The 18943-nt window shown below is 51.1% G+C and overlaps 1 protein-coding gene across 3 annotated transcripts in view; it reads right to left on the reverse strand.

Moving 5' to 3' along the window:
- ARHGAP44 (Rho GTPase activating protein 44) overlaps positions 1–18943 on the reverse strand; it is a 155112-nt gene that overhangs the window by 19140 nt on the left and 117029 nt on the right. For all 3 annotated transcript variants that reach the window (XM_079903866.1, XM_079903865.1, XM_079903867.1), the window contains 8 exons: positions 17182–17250; positions 14889–14970; positions 14308–14435; positions 7702–7813; positions 7209–7290; positions 3476–3556; positions 824–937; positions 135–226 (listed from right to left, as the gene is read on the reverse strand). In XM_079903866.1, coding sequence (XP_079759992.1) covers positions 135–226; positions 824–937; positions 3476–3556; positions 7209–7290; positions 7702–7813; positions 14308–14435; positions 14889–14970; positions 17182–17250 — 760 coding nt within the window. The remainder of the gene's footprint in view (positions 1–134; positions 227–823; positions 938–3475; positions 3557–7208; positions 7291–7701; positions 7814–14307; positions 14436–14888; positions 14971–17181; positions 17251–18943) is intronic.

Here is an 18943-nt window from a genome sequence, read left to right on the forward strand (position 1 = left end):
GTGTGTAGGAGGATTAAAAACAAACCAATTATACACACACCTTTGGTACTCAAAGGTTTCAGAGGTTCAGAACTCACAGCGACACTCCCATTTTCCACAGAAGCCCACTCCCACACCCAGATGCTGTCACGTACCCCCGGGGAAGAACCAGTCTGCGTGCTGGATGATGGGCTCGATGACCCCGACGATCTGCAGCGAGACTGTGGTCATCATCTCCGTGATGTTCCTGTGAGCACAGGACAGAGCGGGGCAGGGCGAGGTGAGCGGCCAAGGCAGGGAAGGGGCCCTGGACCAGAAGTCCGAGAGCAAGCATCCTCTCAGGAAGGACACTTCACCTTTCTGAACCTCTCTCCCCCTCTCCGGAATGCAGATACCCCAGAAGTCCTCCCTACAGGAGACGAGCAAGTAACATACTCAAAATCGCTAAGCATGAGGCACCTTTCGGTGTGAGGTATGATTCTCATAACTGCCGGGTTCATCCCCTTCCCAGCTCTGTTCTCCCTTTTGAGACAGCCCTCTGTCCCACAGATGCTGGGATGTGTGCTGTTCACGGGGGGCCAGGAAGAGCCTGCCGTGCCTAGTCTGACTCGGATGAGCTCAGAGAAGACCCTGACTGCAGGCCTAGCTCTGAGACTACCAACAGGAAAGATCTGAAGATTGCCGGGTCTCCTCCTGAGTCTAAAGAGGGAGCAGGCCAAGACAGACATATGACCTGACACACACATGAGGCTGGTGGATATCCGGGGCCCTGGCCATCCTGCCCAGGCCCCAGCAGCATCCTGCCCCCAGCGTGACCCACACACCCCTTCCTCCCTGGACTCACCCTTCCGCTTGTGGCCACAGCAAGTTGGGTCCTAAGACAATTGCCATGTTACTGGGAGTCATCTTGTTGACATCTTGATATTCTGAGAGTTTGGATAAAAACTTGATCAAGTATCTGAAAGGAAGGGAGAAGGGCCAGGTTTAACAAGGGCTCAAATCCAGCCGTGGTCCCTCAGCATCGGGTGGAAACTTCTCTTACTGATAACAAGATTCACACATCCTACAATATAATCAAGACGTGTCACGCGTCAGGACACGAGAATGCTCCAAAAACAGACGGACTCAGCTCTCCCTCAGCTGTCAACATTGGCTTCGATTAACCCCGGCCAGAAAAATTCTCCATCTTTCCTTCTGACCCACGGCACGATGACTGAAAGTCCTTCCTTCTTTTCAAACCTCTGTCACCTGTCATCTTCCCTGTGTGCAGAGGTGAGAAGCAGTTTGGTGGGGACATTTACATCCTAGGGGTGGCGTCCCCTGGGGTTAACCTCGGTGGGGCTCTGAGAGCCAATGAAGAAAAAGTTAAAGCTAGACTTAGCATGTGGCCCAGCAATTCCACTCCTAGAGAAATATGTCCGCACGCAAAGGTGGACACAAATGTTCCCAGCAGCATTATTCATCACAGCCAGAAAGGGGAGACCAGCCACATGTCCATTAAGGGATGAACAGATGAATCAAATGCAGTCCATCCGGACAAGAGAATACTCTTCAGCCCTAATAAGGAATGAAATACTGACACGTGCTACCACACGGAGGAACCTCAGGAGCGTGATGCCAAGTGAAAGAAGCCAGACGTGGAGACCCCACGTTGAATGGTTCCATCTCTATGAGGTTCCCAGCACAGGCAAACAGACACAGAACGTAGATGAGTGCTTGCCAAGGACTGGCTGGGCAGAAACGGGGAATGACTGCTACTGGGCACAGAGCTTCTCTTTGGGGTGATGACAATGTTCTAAAGTTAGACAGTGGGGATAGCTGCACAGCTCTAGGAAAAGCCCTTCGGTTGTACGCTTTAAAAGGGCTCGATGGTATATGAGTTGTATTTCAATAAAGCTATTATTTAAAAAAATCAGCAAGTGAGCTGTGCACAAATGAGGCATAAAAAGAGCCCACAGCAAACCCGCCGGGCCACGCGGAGGCCCCGGCCTCTGTTACACGGGCGGCGGGTCCAGCCCCCTTCTGCCTGGACAACGGTGAAGTGGTTCCTTCAGGAACTGCTGACTTACCTCCTGCCCACGGAGCAGAAGGACCACAGAGGCCCCTAAAGCTGCCAGTGGGCCCCCTCTCCCCACAGCCTCTCCCGCCACGTCATACCCTCCAAGAGGCCGCACACGCCTGGACCAGGACGTGGGACCTGAGCTGAGTCAGCCCACAGGCTGGCAGTGGCCTAGCAACACCTGAAGAGTCATACCCATCTGATTCTTGCTCTTGGGATTTTGTTTTTCAATTTTGGATACATAAATTGACCAAGTTAAGCATTTTAAAGTGTATAACTCAGTAGTGTTAAACACTTTCACACTGTGATGCAACCATCGCCACTACCCATCTCCAGAATTTTCCATCACCCCAAACTAAAACTCTGCACCCATTAAGTGACCCACCTGCTGCTTCACCCCCTCAAAGCCCCTGGCAACCACCATTCTACTTTCTGTCTCCATGAACTGACTGCTCTAGGTACCTCTTATGAGTAGAACTGTTCAGTATTTGTCCTTTTGTGTTTGGCTTCCCTCGGTTAGCGTAAAGCCTTCAAGGTTCATTCATGCTGTAGCAAGAATCAGAATGTCCTCCCTTTTGAAGGCTGGATATCGCATTGTATGTGCACTTTGTTTACGCATTTATCCATCACCGGACGTTCGGGCTGCTCCCACCTCTTGGCTATTGGGAATCACGCTGCCATTGACACAGGTGTACAAAATCAAGTCCCTACTTTCAAAATCTTTTGGGAATACCTCCAGAAGTGGAATTGCTGGGCCGTACAGGAATTCTATGTGTAAGTCATGGAAAGTCGCTCCTGGGGTTTTTAACAGGAAAACAGAAATCATCAGGCAGATGGCAGCAGCAGCTGAAGCTGAAAATCTGCCTCTAAGGAAGTACCCAGGAGAGGGGCAGGGCCAGGGGCAATGCTGGCACAGACAACGGGATGAGGAAGCAGGAAGTGAAATCCTGGCGGAAGCAAGAAAAGGAAGAGACAGACTCATGGGAAACTGCTGCTGAAAGGTGGAAACCACAGAATATTCTCCCGGCCTCTTCCTCCTGCAGCCTAGCTCCAGGACACACCTGCCGAGTCCAGCTCAGGGTCTGGTCAGCTTCTCCGCAGTGTCCACGGGCACCCATCTTTACAATAAACCCCCGATATCTGGAGACAGCCTGCATTCATCTTTGCTCCTTGCAAATCAAAGAACTTAACTGCATTAGCCAACAGCTGGCCAGGTAGCCTGCAAAGTCTCACCGTCCCTTTTAGTCTGTTTCCTCACGTGCAAAATGGTAATTCACAGCCTCCCAGGGCTGCCTGAGGTTGAAAAGAGACCCTGCATGTTAACCATGCTTTGGACACCATATAACACCATGCCTGCCAGTGACCATGCCTTTTGGCCCGGAAACACGTGTCTGAGGCTTAAATAACCTTGACCCAGTGTCTCCAGGGTCCACTCACCGGATGTTGTTGTAATTGGCCTTGGGCAATTTCTCACAAGCATTCCACAGAGCCTGGAGCCTCGTGTCCTGCTCCTGGATGCTGGGAAATTAACAGGAAAAGCCATTGGTTGAGCACGAATCGATGAAGTCCCACCGGGATTCATATTCACCAGCCATCGAAATATTTGAGAAAAAGGAACCAGCCGTTGTTAGTGATCATATCAGTAAACTATTATCATGCAAATGTTTGGTTCTTATTATTTCCCCCTCTAAGGTCTCTTTCTGTCTTGCCTGGGCTATTTGAACAAAACTTCCCCTACACAGGTCACATGGCCCAGGTGAATGGGTGCCGGGGCAGCAGGTGAGGGAGGAGGGCAGAGGCCAGACACCTGGCCTCTGGAGTGGGCGGGGCTGTGGTGTCATCAGGAGGGCGATTCTGTCACAGCAACAGGACACCAGAAACAGGTCAACCCCACTTTCACACCACAGTGGCAGCTGACTGGCCTGTTCCACGGGTATTAGTTAATGCACATTAAGTGTCTTGTCATCTGGCACATAATAGATGCTCAATAAACACCTTCTGAACAAGTAAATTACATGAACTCATATAGACATAAGGACATCTGACCCTTGAAGACATAACTCAGAGATGGATAATTTCCATGACCAAAGGATTCTCTACTCTACAAAAAGATTTGCTCTAAAGGTTTCTTTATTGATAAACCCTGTAAGGATTAAACGAAATTACTTATAGGACTACATTTTTAAATTTACTTTTCATGAAAACCTACATCAAGGCTGACACGGTTAGGAAGGCCTTATGTTCAAAGAACCTTTTCTCGAGAAAAACTAAAAAGCAAATGCCAACAGGGAGGCCCAGCTCTGACCCCTTGACCCGGGGCCCAAGGCAGGGCAGTGGCCATCACTGGGTCCCCAGAAGTCCTCCCGCCCATCCTGACCCAGGCAAGAAAATCTCCCTTTTCCACTCCTCAGCCCTTGAAAGGGCAGATTCTGCCAAGACCTCCCCTTCAATAAAAATCAGCACCCACGTACCGAGGGTCTCCCGTGTGCCAGGCAGTGTCCCAAGGGCTGGGAATCAGGATGCAATCAGAGGAGACCTCCCCCGCCCTGCCCCACCAGCCCAGCTCACAACCTAACCAGTGACATAAACACAGCCTCGAACCCGCAGATCAGTTCTCCGCAGAGAAAGAACACAGGGGATGGGACGGATCCTGACTGCCAGCTGCTTGACGACTGGGTGCCAGGAAGACGGGCCCAAAGAGTCCGAAGGAGCCCACCAGGCAAAGGTTTCGGGGGAACAGTCACGTGGGAGGGGATGGCCAGCACGAAGAGGGAGAAAGCCTGGGAGTGACGGGAGCCTCGGGCCTTCCTGCCGCCTCTGGTAGGCCTGGCTCAGCCTCTGGGCTGCTCCGTGCTTCCTGCATGGAAACGCTCAGCACACGTGACCGGCCAAGTCCCAGGCCACCTCGCCTGGCAGATCCCTCACCACTGCTCCTGCTGTCTCCCGCCAGTCCCCGCCCCGACTCCTGGACGTCCCGGCCAGAGGCAGAGCTTCCCTGGAGGCCAATCCCCCGTGAGGGTGAGCGTGGCTCTCTGGTGACATTCAGCTTCACCAAAGGTCAATGGTTATCAACCCAGTAGCCTTGGGAGCTTTGAAACAAAGAGAATTACACCAGAATCTCTGAAAAGGAGGTCCGGGCATGGAACCTAGGTATCTTTTAAAGCTTCGCAGGGGACTGATGCACACAGAGGGTTGAAGGTGGCTGTCCTGGGCAAAATTACCTTCCTTAGAGACTGTGGCCTCGGGGTGGCCGCCACCACCATGCCCAGAATCTTCACGCACAACATGCATCTCCTCCAGGGGCAGAAAGAAGCCTTTGCTTTCCCTTGGTTCCAAGCCCTGAGCTCTTCAAGGCATCCGCTCACCCCTATTTCCTAGTGGAGCCCAGCTTTGTAAATCGTCGGGAATGGTCTCTCTCTGACCCCGAAGCACCCAGCCGCCCTCTCCTCCTCCAGCTTGGAGTCATCAAGACCACCTCCACATTCAGCAAATAAAAGGGGCAGCGTCCATCAAAAGATACGTCCTCACTCATCATCGTGCCCAGGACCCCCGTGTCATTCTAGAGAGGCGTGCAGTGCCGTGAAGCACGGGGGCTCCGGAGCCGGACTCCTTGGACTCACATCCTCGTCCTGTCACTTATCAGACGGCAGGTAACCTGCCATGAACACCTGCTCTGTGACTCGACTTCCTTATCTATAAAATAGGGAAGACAGCACAACCGCCTTCGTAGGGTTGTTGTGAAAATCAGATGAGTTAAAAACATATAATGAGCTTAGAACGATGACAAGCCTCTAATAAACACGCAACAAATGGCATCACCTGTGATTATTAGGATCCCCGTGGGCTCTAAAACTCACTTTCCACCATGAGATGTAGGAATACCAGGCAGTCAGCCAGCCTTTTAAAATGCATCATCTCTATTCTACCTTGGATAAAAAACCAGAGGTGTGCACGGTAACCGGAGCGGGCTTTTTCTAGCTCTGCACACGCCAGCCTGGCTTCACTTCCAGGTCAGCTGGGTTCTCTTGCAGCCCCCGTTCTTACGGAAGCACGTACGCACTCCAGCATCCTGTTGGAGCAGCTCAGCTGGCTGCTTTTCACTACTAAACCCCATGATTAGAGACCCCCAGGAGTCATCCTTTCATGGGCACTGAGCTCAGTCCTCCCATGAGATGTTCCTCTCCCTCCTGTATCTTTTTCTCCTGGACCATCTCCACCCTCATCTCTCCCAGCCTCTCTCTGGTGCCCATTCTCCTGTGTCCTCCCTAGCCGTGTCCATTTACTCAGTAAACACTGATTCCTCCAAACAGTAGCATGTACTGAAGTCAGCTCTTACTTAGGGCCGAAGAAAATACATAATACAATACTAACCACGAATCAAGTGAGGAAGCAAGGAATCCCACGCTTCGGAGCTACACAGGTGACATGGCTGGGGTGTCACCTGCTGAGCACCAGCCCCCCTGATCTCCATACCCTCACCTTCCCGATGCACGACCAGGGTCTGGGCCTCGTTCCTGCCACCTCCCTGCTGAGGCCCCCCCTCCAGGCTCACCTTCAGGAAAGTGGGGATGGCGTCCACTGCCTGGACATTGTATTTTGATGTTAGTTATTCATTAGTTGTTGTTAATATTTTTTACTTATTACAGATGAGGGTAAAGACCCCTGTCACCACTCCCTTGTCCTGCTCTTTTCTCCGGAAGGAATCATCCCCACCTGCCAGTGTGAGCCTTTCCAGAACCTTCTTTTATGCAGTTACACACTTATAGAGGCACTCCTAAAATTGTATCGTTTTGAGTGTGTTTTTTGTATTTCTTCTTTTTAAAACAACAGACTATCCTGTGGGTTCTTGTTAACTTTAGTTCACGCAAAATTAAATCTTCGTATCTCTACACGTGAGCAGGAATAGCTCTACCCGTTTTTCGAAGTGCTGCTGGGCATGTGAGAGTGTAGCTATACCGTATTTTATTCGGTCATTCCCTTCTGCTATTCAAGGTGACCGCACGACCAACACCCTGGTACACACTTCTCCGGGCACATGTACAAGCCTTTCCCCGTGACACATACCAAGAAAGGGATTCGCTGGATCCCAGGTGGCATGCTTTCACAATTTCCATAAAGACTCCCAAATAAACCACAACCCAGAAGACACCCCGAAACGTGCTGTACTCACTTAGAAGCCTGGATCCACTCATCGTAGAGCTCAAAAGTCATCAGAGGTTCTGGCAGCTCCCGGAGGTAAGATTTCAAAGCTCCTGGACATGAACACCACATGGTCCGTGAGCCACCGGGACACGGCAGAGACACCTGCTACCAGCCAGCGCCATCACGGGGGCCACGTCTGGGGACGGTTCCCTGACCCATGTGACAAGGTCACACGGTGGCTGCCGCGTGACCGGATCCGAGGCTCTGGCGTGGCCGTGGGCCCTGGGCTGGTGATCACACTGGCCTCCCCCCTCATGTTTCCCACCCTCGCCCCTTCCCCTGGCACGTGGGGGATGGGAAGGCCTCCCTTCAAGGGCCACAGCCACCAGGGCTCGAGCGGCGTCCTGAGTGGACATGCCTGGAGCATGCTGGGAAGCCCGTGGCTCGAGTGGCCCCGACACGTGGCCGCACACCCTCCACGCCCACTCCTTCCCCGGAGCCCCCCCGGTTGCGAGGCCCACCTGCAATGGCGTGGGGATCTGCCGAGCACTCCTGCACGTCCACCACGCAGCAGTCCAGGGCAGCCTTCAGCTTCTTCAGCTTGGAGGCAGATGGGGCTACTCGGAAGAGGCCCTGCCGACAGGACAGGGGGTCACAGGGCAGCCTGAACCTCCAAGGCACAAAAGCAAAACGGACAGGCAGGGGTTTCCCCGGTGGCCCTGTGGTTAGGAATCCGCCTGCCAATGCAGGGCACACGGGTTCGAGCCCTGGTCCGGGAGGATCCCACATGCCGCGGAGCAGCTAAGCCCGTGCGCCACAACTACTGAGCCTGCGCTCTAGAGCCCGCGAGCCACAACTACTGAGCCCATGAGCCACAACTACTGAAGCCCACGCGCCTAGAGCCCGTGCTCCACAACAGAGAGAAGCCACCACAATGAGAAGCCCACACACCACAACAAAGAGTAGCCCCCGCTCAACGCAGTAGAGAAAGCCCACGCACAGCAACAGAGACCCAACAAAGCCAACTAATAAATAAATAAATAAATAAATTTAATTAATTAATTAAAAACCTGACAGGCAGTCTACCCACCCTGTTCCTCCATGATCAGCTAGGTGCCTCCTTCTCGTCACCGTTTATCAATATTGGAGCGGCAGGACCCAAGCCTCGCCCACAGCTGTGTCCCCAGCGCCTAGTACGGGGTGACCCAGCGTTCTGGTTCAGTACGCATTTGTTGGATAAATGAACCCTGGGCACTTTGACTTCCTGTTCTTGTGTATTTAAGATACATTTTGGAAAAACAAAAACACTAATTTGAAAAGATACATGCACCCCCATGACCACAGCAGCGTTCTTTACAATTGCCAAGACAGGGAAGCAAACTAAGCGTCCATCAACAGATGAACGGATAAAGAAGATGCGGTTGTATATATACAACGGAATATTACTCAGCTGTAAAAAGGAATGAAACTGTGTCATTTGCAGCAACATAGATGGACTTGGAGGGTATGATGCTAAGTGAAATAAGTCAGACAGAGAAAGACAAATACTATATGATATCACTTATATGTGGGATCTAAAAAATACAACAAACTAGTGAAGATAACAAAAAAGAAGCAGACTCAACACATACAGAGAACAAACTAGTAGTTACTAATGGGGAGGGCCAATATAGGCGTAGAGGATTGAGAGGTACAAGCTATTAGGTACAAAATAAGCTACAAGGATATACTGTACAACACAGGGCATACAGCCCATATTTTATAAAGACTATAAATGGAGTATAACCTTTAAAAATTGTGAATCAGTATATTGTATACATGTAATTTATATAATATTGTACAGCAACTATACTTCAAGTTAAAAACAAGGATATATTTTGGAGAAAACTTTGACTGAGACCTGGTCAGAGCTGGAGGTCTAGGACGTGGATGCATGCACAAAGGTCTACAGTGTGTGTGTGCACCTGTGTCTCTGTGTGTGTCTGTGTCTTTGTGTGTGTGTGTCTTTGTGTCTGTGTTTTTGTGTGTGTGCCTGTGTCTTTGTGTGTGTCTGTGTCTTTGTGTGTGTGTGTCTGTCTTTGTGTGTGTGCCTGTGTCTCTGTGTGTGTCTGTTTCTTTGTGTCTGTGTCTGTGTGTGTGTTTCTTTGTGTCTTTGTGTGTGTGTGTCTTTGCGTGTGTATATGTCTTTGTGTCTGTCTGTGTGTGTGTCTTTGCGTGTGTGTCCGTGTCTTTGTGTGTGTGTCTTTGTGTGTGTCTTTGTGTGTGTCTTTGTGTGTGTGTGTCTTTGCGTGTGTGTCCGTGTCTTTGTGTGTGTGTCTTTGCGTGTGTATATGTCTGTGTGTGTGTCTTTGTGTGTCCGTGTCTTTGTGTGTGTCTGTCTTTGTGTGTCCGTGTCTTTGTGTGTGTCTTTGTGTGTGTGTGTCTTTGCGTGTGTCTATGTCTGTGTGTATATGTCTTTGTGTGTCCGTGTCTTTGTGTGTGTGTGTCTTTGTGTGTGTGTCCGTGTCTTTGTGTCTGTCTTTGTGTGTCCGTGTCTTTGTGTCTGTCTTTGTGTGTCCGTGTCTTTGTGTGTGTCTTTGTGTCTGTGTCTTTGTGTGTGTGTGTCTTTGTGTGTGTCCGTGGCTTTGTGTCTGTCTTTGTGTGTCTGTGTCTTTGTGTGTCCGTGTCTTTGTGTGTGTCTTTGCGTGTGTATATGTCTTTGTGTCTGTCTTTGTGTGTGTGTGTCTTTGTGTGTCCGTGTCTGTGTGTGTGTGTCTTTGTATACATCTGTGTGTCTGCGTATCTCAGGAGGCACAGGGCTACACCTTGAGGGACTCATCAAGGCCATGCCCTCGGGGGAGGGGCAGACTGGGGGTGGTTACGAGGAGCAACACCTCTGCCTCCTGCAGCCCCTTCACGTTTTATTCTTAAAGTTACTTTCGAGTCATTGCCACCTCTTCCACGTGAACCGCTGCAAAAGTGAGCTACTGCCGTATAAAGGGAGAAGGAAGCCAGGGGCGTGTGGAAGGGGAGACACGAGCAGGTCAGAGTTGGAGGGGAGCCCCCAAGTCACGGGGAAGGTAGACGCGGGTGGAAGACCCATTGGTTCGTTTCACCTGCTCAGCTCCTGAATTCTATGATGCAGCCCAGACACTGAGACGCTGGCAGGATCCCCCTTGCTCCTTTAACTGTTTATGGCCACTCAGATTTCCAAGTTCCTTCAGAAGAAAACATGCCTCATCCGGAACACTGAGTTTTCTGCCTGCTAAGACTGCTAGCCCCCTTCTCAGGATAGGGTATGTCAGATAAATCGATGCCCAAAGCTCTATGGCATCCCCGTGAGGAAGCCTCGTGAGCACGTTTGGACCAGTGCATACGTAAGGCTGCTACAGCCCCAAAGCAGGCTGCACGTGCATCGAAGGTGCGGGCGAGACCCTCGTCAACCACGCCACGGCCGTGGGGGGAGGGCAACCACACCCGCTGATGGGCGGAGTCAAAGCGAAGGCGGCAGAGTTTTCAAAGAGAAGCTTTTAGATTTCTGATGGTGTCACTGAGGGCTGCTTCATGCAGTGACAAACACCGGGGGTGCAGGGGTGGGAGGCTTGTTAAAATAGCTCATGAGTCCAGTTTTGGGGGCGTGAGAGGACAATCTGCATGGAAATGTTGAGGACATGGCAGAAAACTCAGGAGTGGAGCCCACGGGAGGACGAGAACCCTGAGTCCTCACTAAGGGCAGGCGAAGCTCTCAGAGAGGGTGAGAGCACCGCAGCAGAGATGAGAGTGAGCAGAGGGTAGGGCCGGTGGTGCAGATTCCCCCCGCTGCTGCCCTGATGCTGCCGGCAGGGGCGGGGGGGAGCCAGGAGTCCAGGGAAGAGCTGGTTTCAAGGACGACTATGTTAGCAACTTCACAGGCAGCGATGGCCAAGGCGGCTGAACTAAGTCATGGGAAGTAGCAGCGGGGATCCCTGGGGACCACTGAGCACAGCTTCAGCCCAGTCATGGGGGCAGAAGGGACCCAAAAAAGAAGAGGAGTGAGTGAGTGAGTGGTGGTGAGGATGCAGGAGCAACAGATGATGAGAGCTACTTTAAGAAACTGGGTAGCACAAGCCACTACGGAGAACAGGATGGAGGTTCCTTAAAAAACTCAAAATAGAGTTGTCATATGATCCAGCAATGCCAGTCCTGGGCACATATCCAGAGAAAACCCTAACTAACAAAGATACATGACCCCCTATGTTCATAGCACCACTATTCACAACAGCCAAGACATGGAAGCAACCTAAATGTCCATCAACAGATGCGTGGATAAAGAAGTTGTGGTCTATATATACAATGGAATACTACTCAGCCATAAAAAAAGAATGAAAACAATGCCATTCGCAGCAACATGGATGGACCTAGAGACTATCATTCTAAGCGAAGTAAGTCAGACAGAGAAAGACAAATATCACAGGATATCACTTATATGTGGAATCTAAAAAAATGATACAAATGAACTTATTTACAAAACAGAAACAGACTCACAGACTTAGAAAACAAACTATGGTTACCAAAGAGGAACGGGGGTGGGGGAGGGATACACTAGGAGTTGGGGATTAGCATATACAAACTACAATACATAAAAGAGATAAACAACAAGGTCTACTATATAGCAGAGGGGACTATATTCAATATCCTGCAGTAAGTCATAATGGAAAAGAATATGAAAAATATATATGGATAACTGAACTTTGCTGTACACTTGAAACTAACACAACATGGTCTAAATCAATGATACTTCAATAAAAAATAAGTAAAATAAAAAATTTTTAAAAAGAAATTGGGTAGCATAAAACACAAAACCAAAGTGCAAGGGAAGGAATATGAGGCTGTGGTTGGATTGAGAGAAGAGATTTTTCTAGGCTTGGGGCAACCTGAGCCTACTTGTTATTAAAGAAGAGCTGAAGCAAAGCTGGAGGGTGGGGCGGACAACGCAAGTGAGAGTGAGGCCTGGCGAGAGGCAGAAAGGTCCGGAAAGAGCAGGTGGGAGAGTCAGGAGACAACACGGGAGAAGTCGGAGGACCTGATCTTCCAGCCCCTGTTCACACTGAGCCGGCATGTGAAGGCAGCAATAAATTCTTTTCACTTTTTTATAGAATAATACCGCACAGTTACAGTTAGAAACATTCCTTATCTTTCAGAGACACACACACTGAAGTCCTGCAGATGCAATGACAGAATGTCTGGGATGGGCTTCAAAACGTCCAGCCAGGGGCTGGGGCGGAAGGTGAAGGGAGAGATGGACCTGACTGACCATAAGGCAGATGATGAGGTGCAGTATCTTCTCTTGTCTTTCAGTTTTTCCATAATTACAAACAAATGATGGGGAAAGAATAAGCCAAGTTCACCTCCCTCCATGAAACCATCCCTCAGGGGCTGAAGAGACCTTATCATCTTTTCACTGGTAATATACATGAAAATGCCTGGCACTTAAAATGGGGTAAAAAACCCATTTATTCCCACCCCTTCCTAATAGCTGAATCTAAAACACACCTGGCTTACAGGGGGCAGCAGACATACAGCTTCATGGTTCGTCAGCTTCCTCCCCTTCTGCCCACTCCCTCTCTGCCCCCCGGACCTAGTGATACTTAGAGTGCTTATTGACTGTTTTGAATGAATCAGGTTTATGTGACAGATGCTAGACTCCTCTCCCCTCATAAATTCATAAGCCCCCATCTCACTCTTTTATATTTTGCTCAGTAATAAATGCCCTAAATAAATATTGATTGGCTGACCAGATTAAATGAAGATGGAGTAATGATTTTTAAATTGCCTGTATAAGAAGCCAAAGATGAGGTCTGTCTCCCAGGAAAACATTTACACAACAAGAAAAACAAAAGTCACCAACGTCTCTTTACATGTGGCTCATACGAAATGCTTTCTAATGTCTGTATCAATCATATTTTCAGGATCTCTATAAAAAGGTTATGATCAAAAATGTTAAAAGGTCTATTTTTTCAATTAGAGAAAGAGGAGGTGGAGGATCAGAGGGGGAAGGAAGGGGAGGGGGAGGAGGAGGGGGGGAGGAGGGGAGGGGAGGGGAGGAGGAGGGGGGAGGAGGGGAGGGGAGGGGAGGAGGAGGGGGAGGAGGAGGGGAGGAGAGGAGGGGGAGGGGAGGGGAGAGGAGGAGGGGGATGAGGAGGAGGGGAAGGAGGGGGAGGAGGGGAGGGGGAGGAGGGGAGGAGGGGAGGGGAGGGAGGGGGAGGAGGGGAGGGGGAGGAGGGGAGGAGGGGAGGGGGAGGAGGGGAGGAGGGGAGGGGAGGGAGGGGGAGGAGGGGAGGGGGAGGAGGGGAGGAGGGGAGGGGGAGGAGGGGAGGAGGAGGGGGAGGAGGGGAGGAGGGGAGGGGGAGGAGGGGAGGAGGAGGAGGGGGAGGAGGGGAGGAGGAGGAGGGGAGGGAGGGGGAGGAGGGGAGGGGGAGGAGGGGAGGAGGGGAGGGGGAGGAAGGGAGGGAGAGAGGAGGAGGGGATGGGGAGGAGGGGGAGGGGGGAGGAAGGGGAGGAGGGGGAGGAGGAGGAAGGGGAGGAGGAGGAAGGGGAGGAGGGGGAGGGGAGGAGGGGGAAGGGGAGGAGGAGGAAGGGGAGGAGGGGGAGGGGAGGAGGGGGAAGGGGAGGAGGGGGAGGAGGGGGAGGGGGAAGGGGAGGAGGGGAGGAGGGGGAGGGGGAAGGGGAGGAGGGGAGGAGGGGAGGAGGGGGAGGGGGAGGAGGGGGAGGGGGGAGGGGAGGAGGGGGAGGGGAGGAGGGGGGAGGGGGAGGAGGGGGGAGGAGGGGGAGGAGGCGGAGGAGGGGGAGGAGGAGGGGGAGGGGGGAGGGGGAGGAGGGGGAGGAAAATGCCCCAACCAGGTTAAAAATGCAGAAAGAAGGGCCAGAGCCGGGCTGTAAGATCCTCAGGGCCAGTGGTATCATTTCCCGCAATCCACCACTGTCCCCGGAGAGCGAAGGCTCATGACAGAAAGCAGGACCGGTTTCAGGAAGGGCAGCTGTACCACGTCTTCATGGGTTTGGGTTTGTGGGGTTGGACGAGGACGGTAACAGAGAAGGAGACCCCAGAGGCTCCATCTCGCGGACGAGGAGACCTGCTCAAGGCAGAGCTCGGCTGTGCCCAGACCCACCTCCTCCTGCATCCCACACTCCAGCAGCATCGTCACACACGCCTCAATAGGGAAGGCAATCTCCCGGCCGCTGATCAGGAGGTGCTCCTCCAGGGGCTTCCCGAAGGAAGGTTTCTCCACCCAGGCCTCTGTCGGGGGGAGTGGAGCAAGAGAGGGGTCAGTGAAAGGGGTCCGTGGAGGTCACCCATGTGGGCATCTTCCCTTCCTCTGCTCACACAGATTCTCCTAAGTCTACCAAAGACACGGAGCCCAGCTGAGTCTCCATTCTTGGGGTTTTGGGGGATGATGGGGGGAGTGGGTGGAATGGAAGGCCAGCCCATGTGAGCAGAGCCGGTGGGCTTCCTGTCACCCACGCACCTCCACGCATGCCCATGCACACCCGACTCATCCCCGTGGGGCGGTGTGTGTGAGTGTGCTTGGCTTCACTGCCGCTGGGGCAAGGCACCTGCTAGGGGAGGTCGTGGGGCTCATCTAAACGTGGCACTGCTCGGGATGCAGCAGGTGAGCCAAGCACAGGGCACCAGGCTTCTCTGGGAAGCAGGCTCCCCAGCCTCCCCGGTCCAGGCAAGGTCTGCACTCACCCTGCTGTGCTTTTATCTGAGGCAACACGGCCTGCAGGAGCGTCAGCGACTTCCTGTGGTACTCGGCCTGCACTTCTATGAGCTGAGGAAACACAAGAGTGAGCATTACCCTTTGCTGAAAGGTGGGGAGCACAGGCTGCCGCGCCACTGGGGTGCCCTGCTCTCTCCTCCATCCACCCGCGATGATGGGCATGTGTCTCCTTAGCCTCTGCGGCAGGGAAGTGACCACACATGGAAGTCTGGAAAGCAGGGGAATCGGGGGGGGGGGGAAGACAGGACACCCCAGGGCTGAGCCTGCCCTCACCGCCGCCCCACCTAGTGAGCACCCCGTCCCCAGTTCTCCCGGCAAAAGCACCGAAGACATGCAACAATGAAGGACTACAAATGGAAAACACATTCAGAAATCCGTGTGCCTGTGAGATGGCGCTAAGTGCCACGAGCCTCTATGTATCTCGATTTCTGCCAGAACAGTTCAAGATACAACTGGTCGGAAAACACGTGCTTGCTCCACAGTCCTCTTCAAGTGTCTCGGGAGGTAACACTGCTTTGGTTATCGTGATGCAGGCCAAAGAGCGAAGTCCTTCAAGATGTTCTACTGTGCCCATCTCACTACTAAAAAAGCTGCTGAAGTGGTGATAAGAGCAGAGGAAAACCTGTGAACAACAGTCACTTCATTTATTTTCTGAATCTCTACCTCCTCCTCCTCCAAAAAACATTGCGCATGTGTGAGGGAAAAGGTGGGAGTCACTCTGCTGAGAAGTCTGGTGTGAAGAGTAGCTACTGTGATCCCCAAGGAAGATGAAAAGGGAATTTTAAAAAAATCAGAATGTTGCAATAAACGGTACCCACGTGGCAATCAGGTAAGCTAATAATGCTTGGAATGTCAAGAATGTCATTCGTTTCAGAAACTCTAAAATGAAATATTACCTTCGCAAATAAAACTGATGGAATATACTTGAAAATTACTGTGCGCGGGCTTTCTCCAGTTGCGGCGAGCGGGGGCTACTCTTCGTTGTGGTGCGTGGGTGTCTCATTGCGGTGGCTTCTCTTGTTGCGGAGCACGGGCTCTAGGCACGTGGGCTTCAGTAGTTGTGGCTCGCAGGCTCTAGAGCGCAGGCTCAGCAGTTGCAGCTCAAGGGCTTAGTCGCTCCACGGCATGTGGGATCTTCCCGGACCAGGGCTCGAACCTGTGTCCCCCGCATTAGCAGGCGATTCTTAACCACTGCGCCACCAGGGAAGCCCAATCCCACTATTTTAAAATAAACTTTCCAAGTTGGAAGAAGTGCCTACCAGCTCTCTCTCAGGGCAGAAGAAACTCTGGCCTTCTCAGCCACTGGTGCCCACGCAGGGAGGGTGCTGGCCGCCCACAGCTCTGCCCCACGCGCATCAACACATATAAACTTCTCAGAATTCCTCCTCTTTCTTCCCTTTACCTTCCCTCCTTTTCTGTTACTTCCTTGACCATAAAGAGATGCTTTGAGATTTGAGTTGCATTCCCAACTTTAAAAGCAGGTGAGCTTAACTGGATTTTTCATTTGTATTTTTTCAAGTTTTTTTTTTTTTTTTTCCCCAGTTGCTTTGTATTTTTCCTGGTAAATAGACAGGGTCTTAATTATTTGGGCCCGATCATTCAAGTACAGATGACTCAGACCCTGTTTCTCTACTCTCTAAATCTGCTCTCATAGATGAAAGACAGGCAAACAGGCCGTATCAATCCTCGTTTACCTACTTGCCACCGTCTTGGGCAAAAATCTAGATTAAAAAATGAATACGCGCCAGGTGGGGTTTTCTTCTTCTTCTTCCCAAGTTTCTTACTGATGATAGATTCGGGTTTCTCAACCTTGGCTCTGCTGACATTCTGAGGCTGGATTATCCTCTGTTGTGAGAGTCGTCCTGTACATTGCAGGATACTTAACGACAAATTTGACCTCCACCTCCTGGATGCCTGGAACACCTCCCCCCAATGGTGACAGCCACAAATGTCTCTAGACATGGCCAAACCTCTGCTGGCAGAGGAAACAGAATCACCCCTGGTTGAGAACCACTGCCATAGATCCCTGAGTTGCAGTCATCTTCATGGATGAAGCTGAATTTTATTCTTGGGCTTTTGGAGAAATCCATACAAGGAGAACTAGAAGGCAGGATTTATTCACAGATAGAACAGCCAAAGCCCCATCCGTTCTCAGGACGTGCTCGATCTAGGGGTCCTCGGTTCGAGGCCGACGTTCCTCCCTGTCTGCACCGTGATGCCTGTAAACAGACTTCAAGCAGCCTCACCTTTCTGGAAACTTACCATCTGAAAGTAGTTTGCATAGTCAATTTCTTTGGCCACAAAACTGTACATGTCAGCCGACAGCTGGTCCTGTAGGGGGTAAAACACAAGATAGAGAGTGGGTCATGCAGGAGTCTAAGCATCACAGACGAAAGAGCCTTAACCGTGGTTGATCTCATTTTTCCTAATACTTGACAGATTACAAACTTTGCCTGTGGACGTTCCCCCGTTTCCCAACCACGGCTCTAGAGGATGAATAAGCGGGAAAAGAACACCTAAGCCAGTGTTTTCCCAGGGCGTTTATTTAACACGTGGGCTACATCAAGAGTTAGGAAAGCTGGTATGGGGGAGTGATGCGCAAATTACTTCCCTGCATCTCTGTGGCAGGCGCCACCGTCTGAGGCAGCCCCGCCAGGTACAAACTGTGCTGCTGCTTTCCTCGTCTTGCCGTCTCTTCCCTTTGATGATGCTACCTGCCTAGCTCTGCTTCATCCTCAATTCTGATTGGTTGATCACCAGCATATGGGAAAGAAACAGAAACACACCAAGTCGTGGGACGCTGGGTAAGACAGGTGGGCAGGGGAAGGACTGCTGATTCCAAACTTGGCAAAACCTGGACTCATCCAACATCACACACAAATCTCATAGTGTGAACAGTCCCCCACCGCTGAGCTTCCCATGGGACCGAGAACCATGGCTGAATGCTGTGTCTGGTTCTGAAAAGTGTTCCCTCCAAGGAGGACAGTTGTCTGTTTCACAGAAACACTCCCTGCAAGGTGCGATAAAAGTGCATCTTGAGCGGACGTAGACTTTGTCAATAACCGTATCTTTGGACATGTCACATCTCTAAACTTGTGTGTGCAAGTCCTGTGATCTCTGACACCCCTCCCTATTTGGTAGCCCTGAGGTAGATCTTCAGAAGAGATGCTTAGTTAAGGAGAAAAGAGTCTATAATGTTCAAGCTGAAGTAACATGAAAATATCACCCCAATGCTTACAGCAGCACTGTTTCCAATTGCCAAGATATAGAAGCAACCTAAGTGTCCACTGATAGACCAATGGATAAAGAAGATGTGGTGTATATACAACGGAATACTACCCAGCCATAAAAAAAGAATGAAATCTCGCCATGTGTAACAATGAACAGACCTAGCGGGCATTATGCTAAGTGAAATAAGTCAGACAGAGAAAGACAAATACTGCATGATCTCATAGGTCGAATCTAAAAAACAAAACAAAACGAAAACAGACTCATAGACAGAGAACAAGCAGTAGCTGCCAGAAGGGAAGGGGTTGGGGGTGGGGAAAATAGGGGAGGGGGAGGGGTTGGGGGTGGGGAAAATAGGGGAGGGGGAGGGGTTGGGGTGGGGAAAATAGGGGAGGGGGATTAGGAGGTGAAAACTTCCACTTACATAATAAAGAAGCCACGGGATGTAATATACAGCACAAAGGAGATGGTCAATAATATTGCAATAACTTTGTATGGGGACAGACTGTTACTAGACTTATCGTGGTGATCATTCCATAATGCATGCAAATGTCAAATCACCATGTAGCACACCTGAAACGAACATGATATCGTATGTCAGCTATATCTCAGTAAAAAGGAAGAAAAAAAAAAACAGCACAAGAAAGCTGACCCAGATGCTGAAGGAATTAAAGCGGCAACTACATGATTCAGGAAGAGCATTCTGCACCGACTGCAACCACCTCAGCAGCTTCTCCGGCTGCCGATTCAGCTCTTCTCAGTGAGCTCGGGGATGGGAGGAGTAATCTGCTTCCTT

The sequence above is a fragment of the Stenella coeruleoalba genome (genome assembly GCF_951394435.1).
Source record: "Stenella coeruleoalba genome assembly, chromosome: 19".
Classification (NCBI taxonomy): Eukaryota; Metazoa; Chordata; class Mammalia; order Artiodactyla; family Delphinidae; genus Stenella; species Stenella coeruleoalba.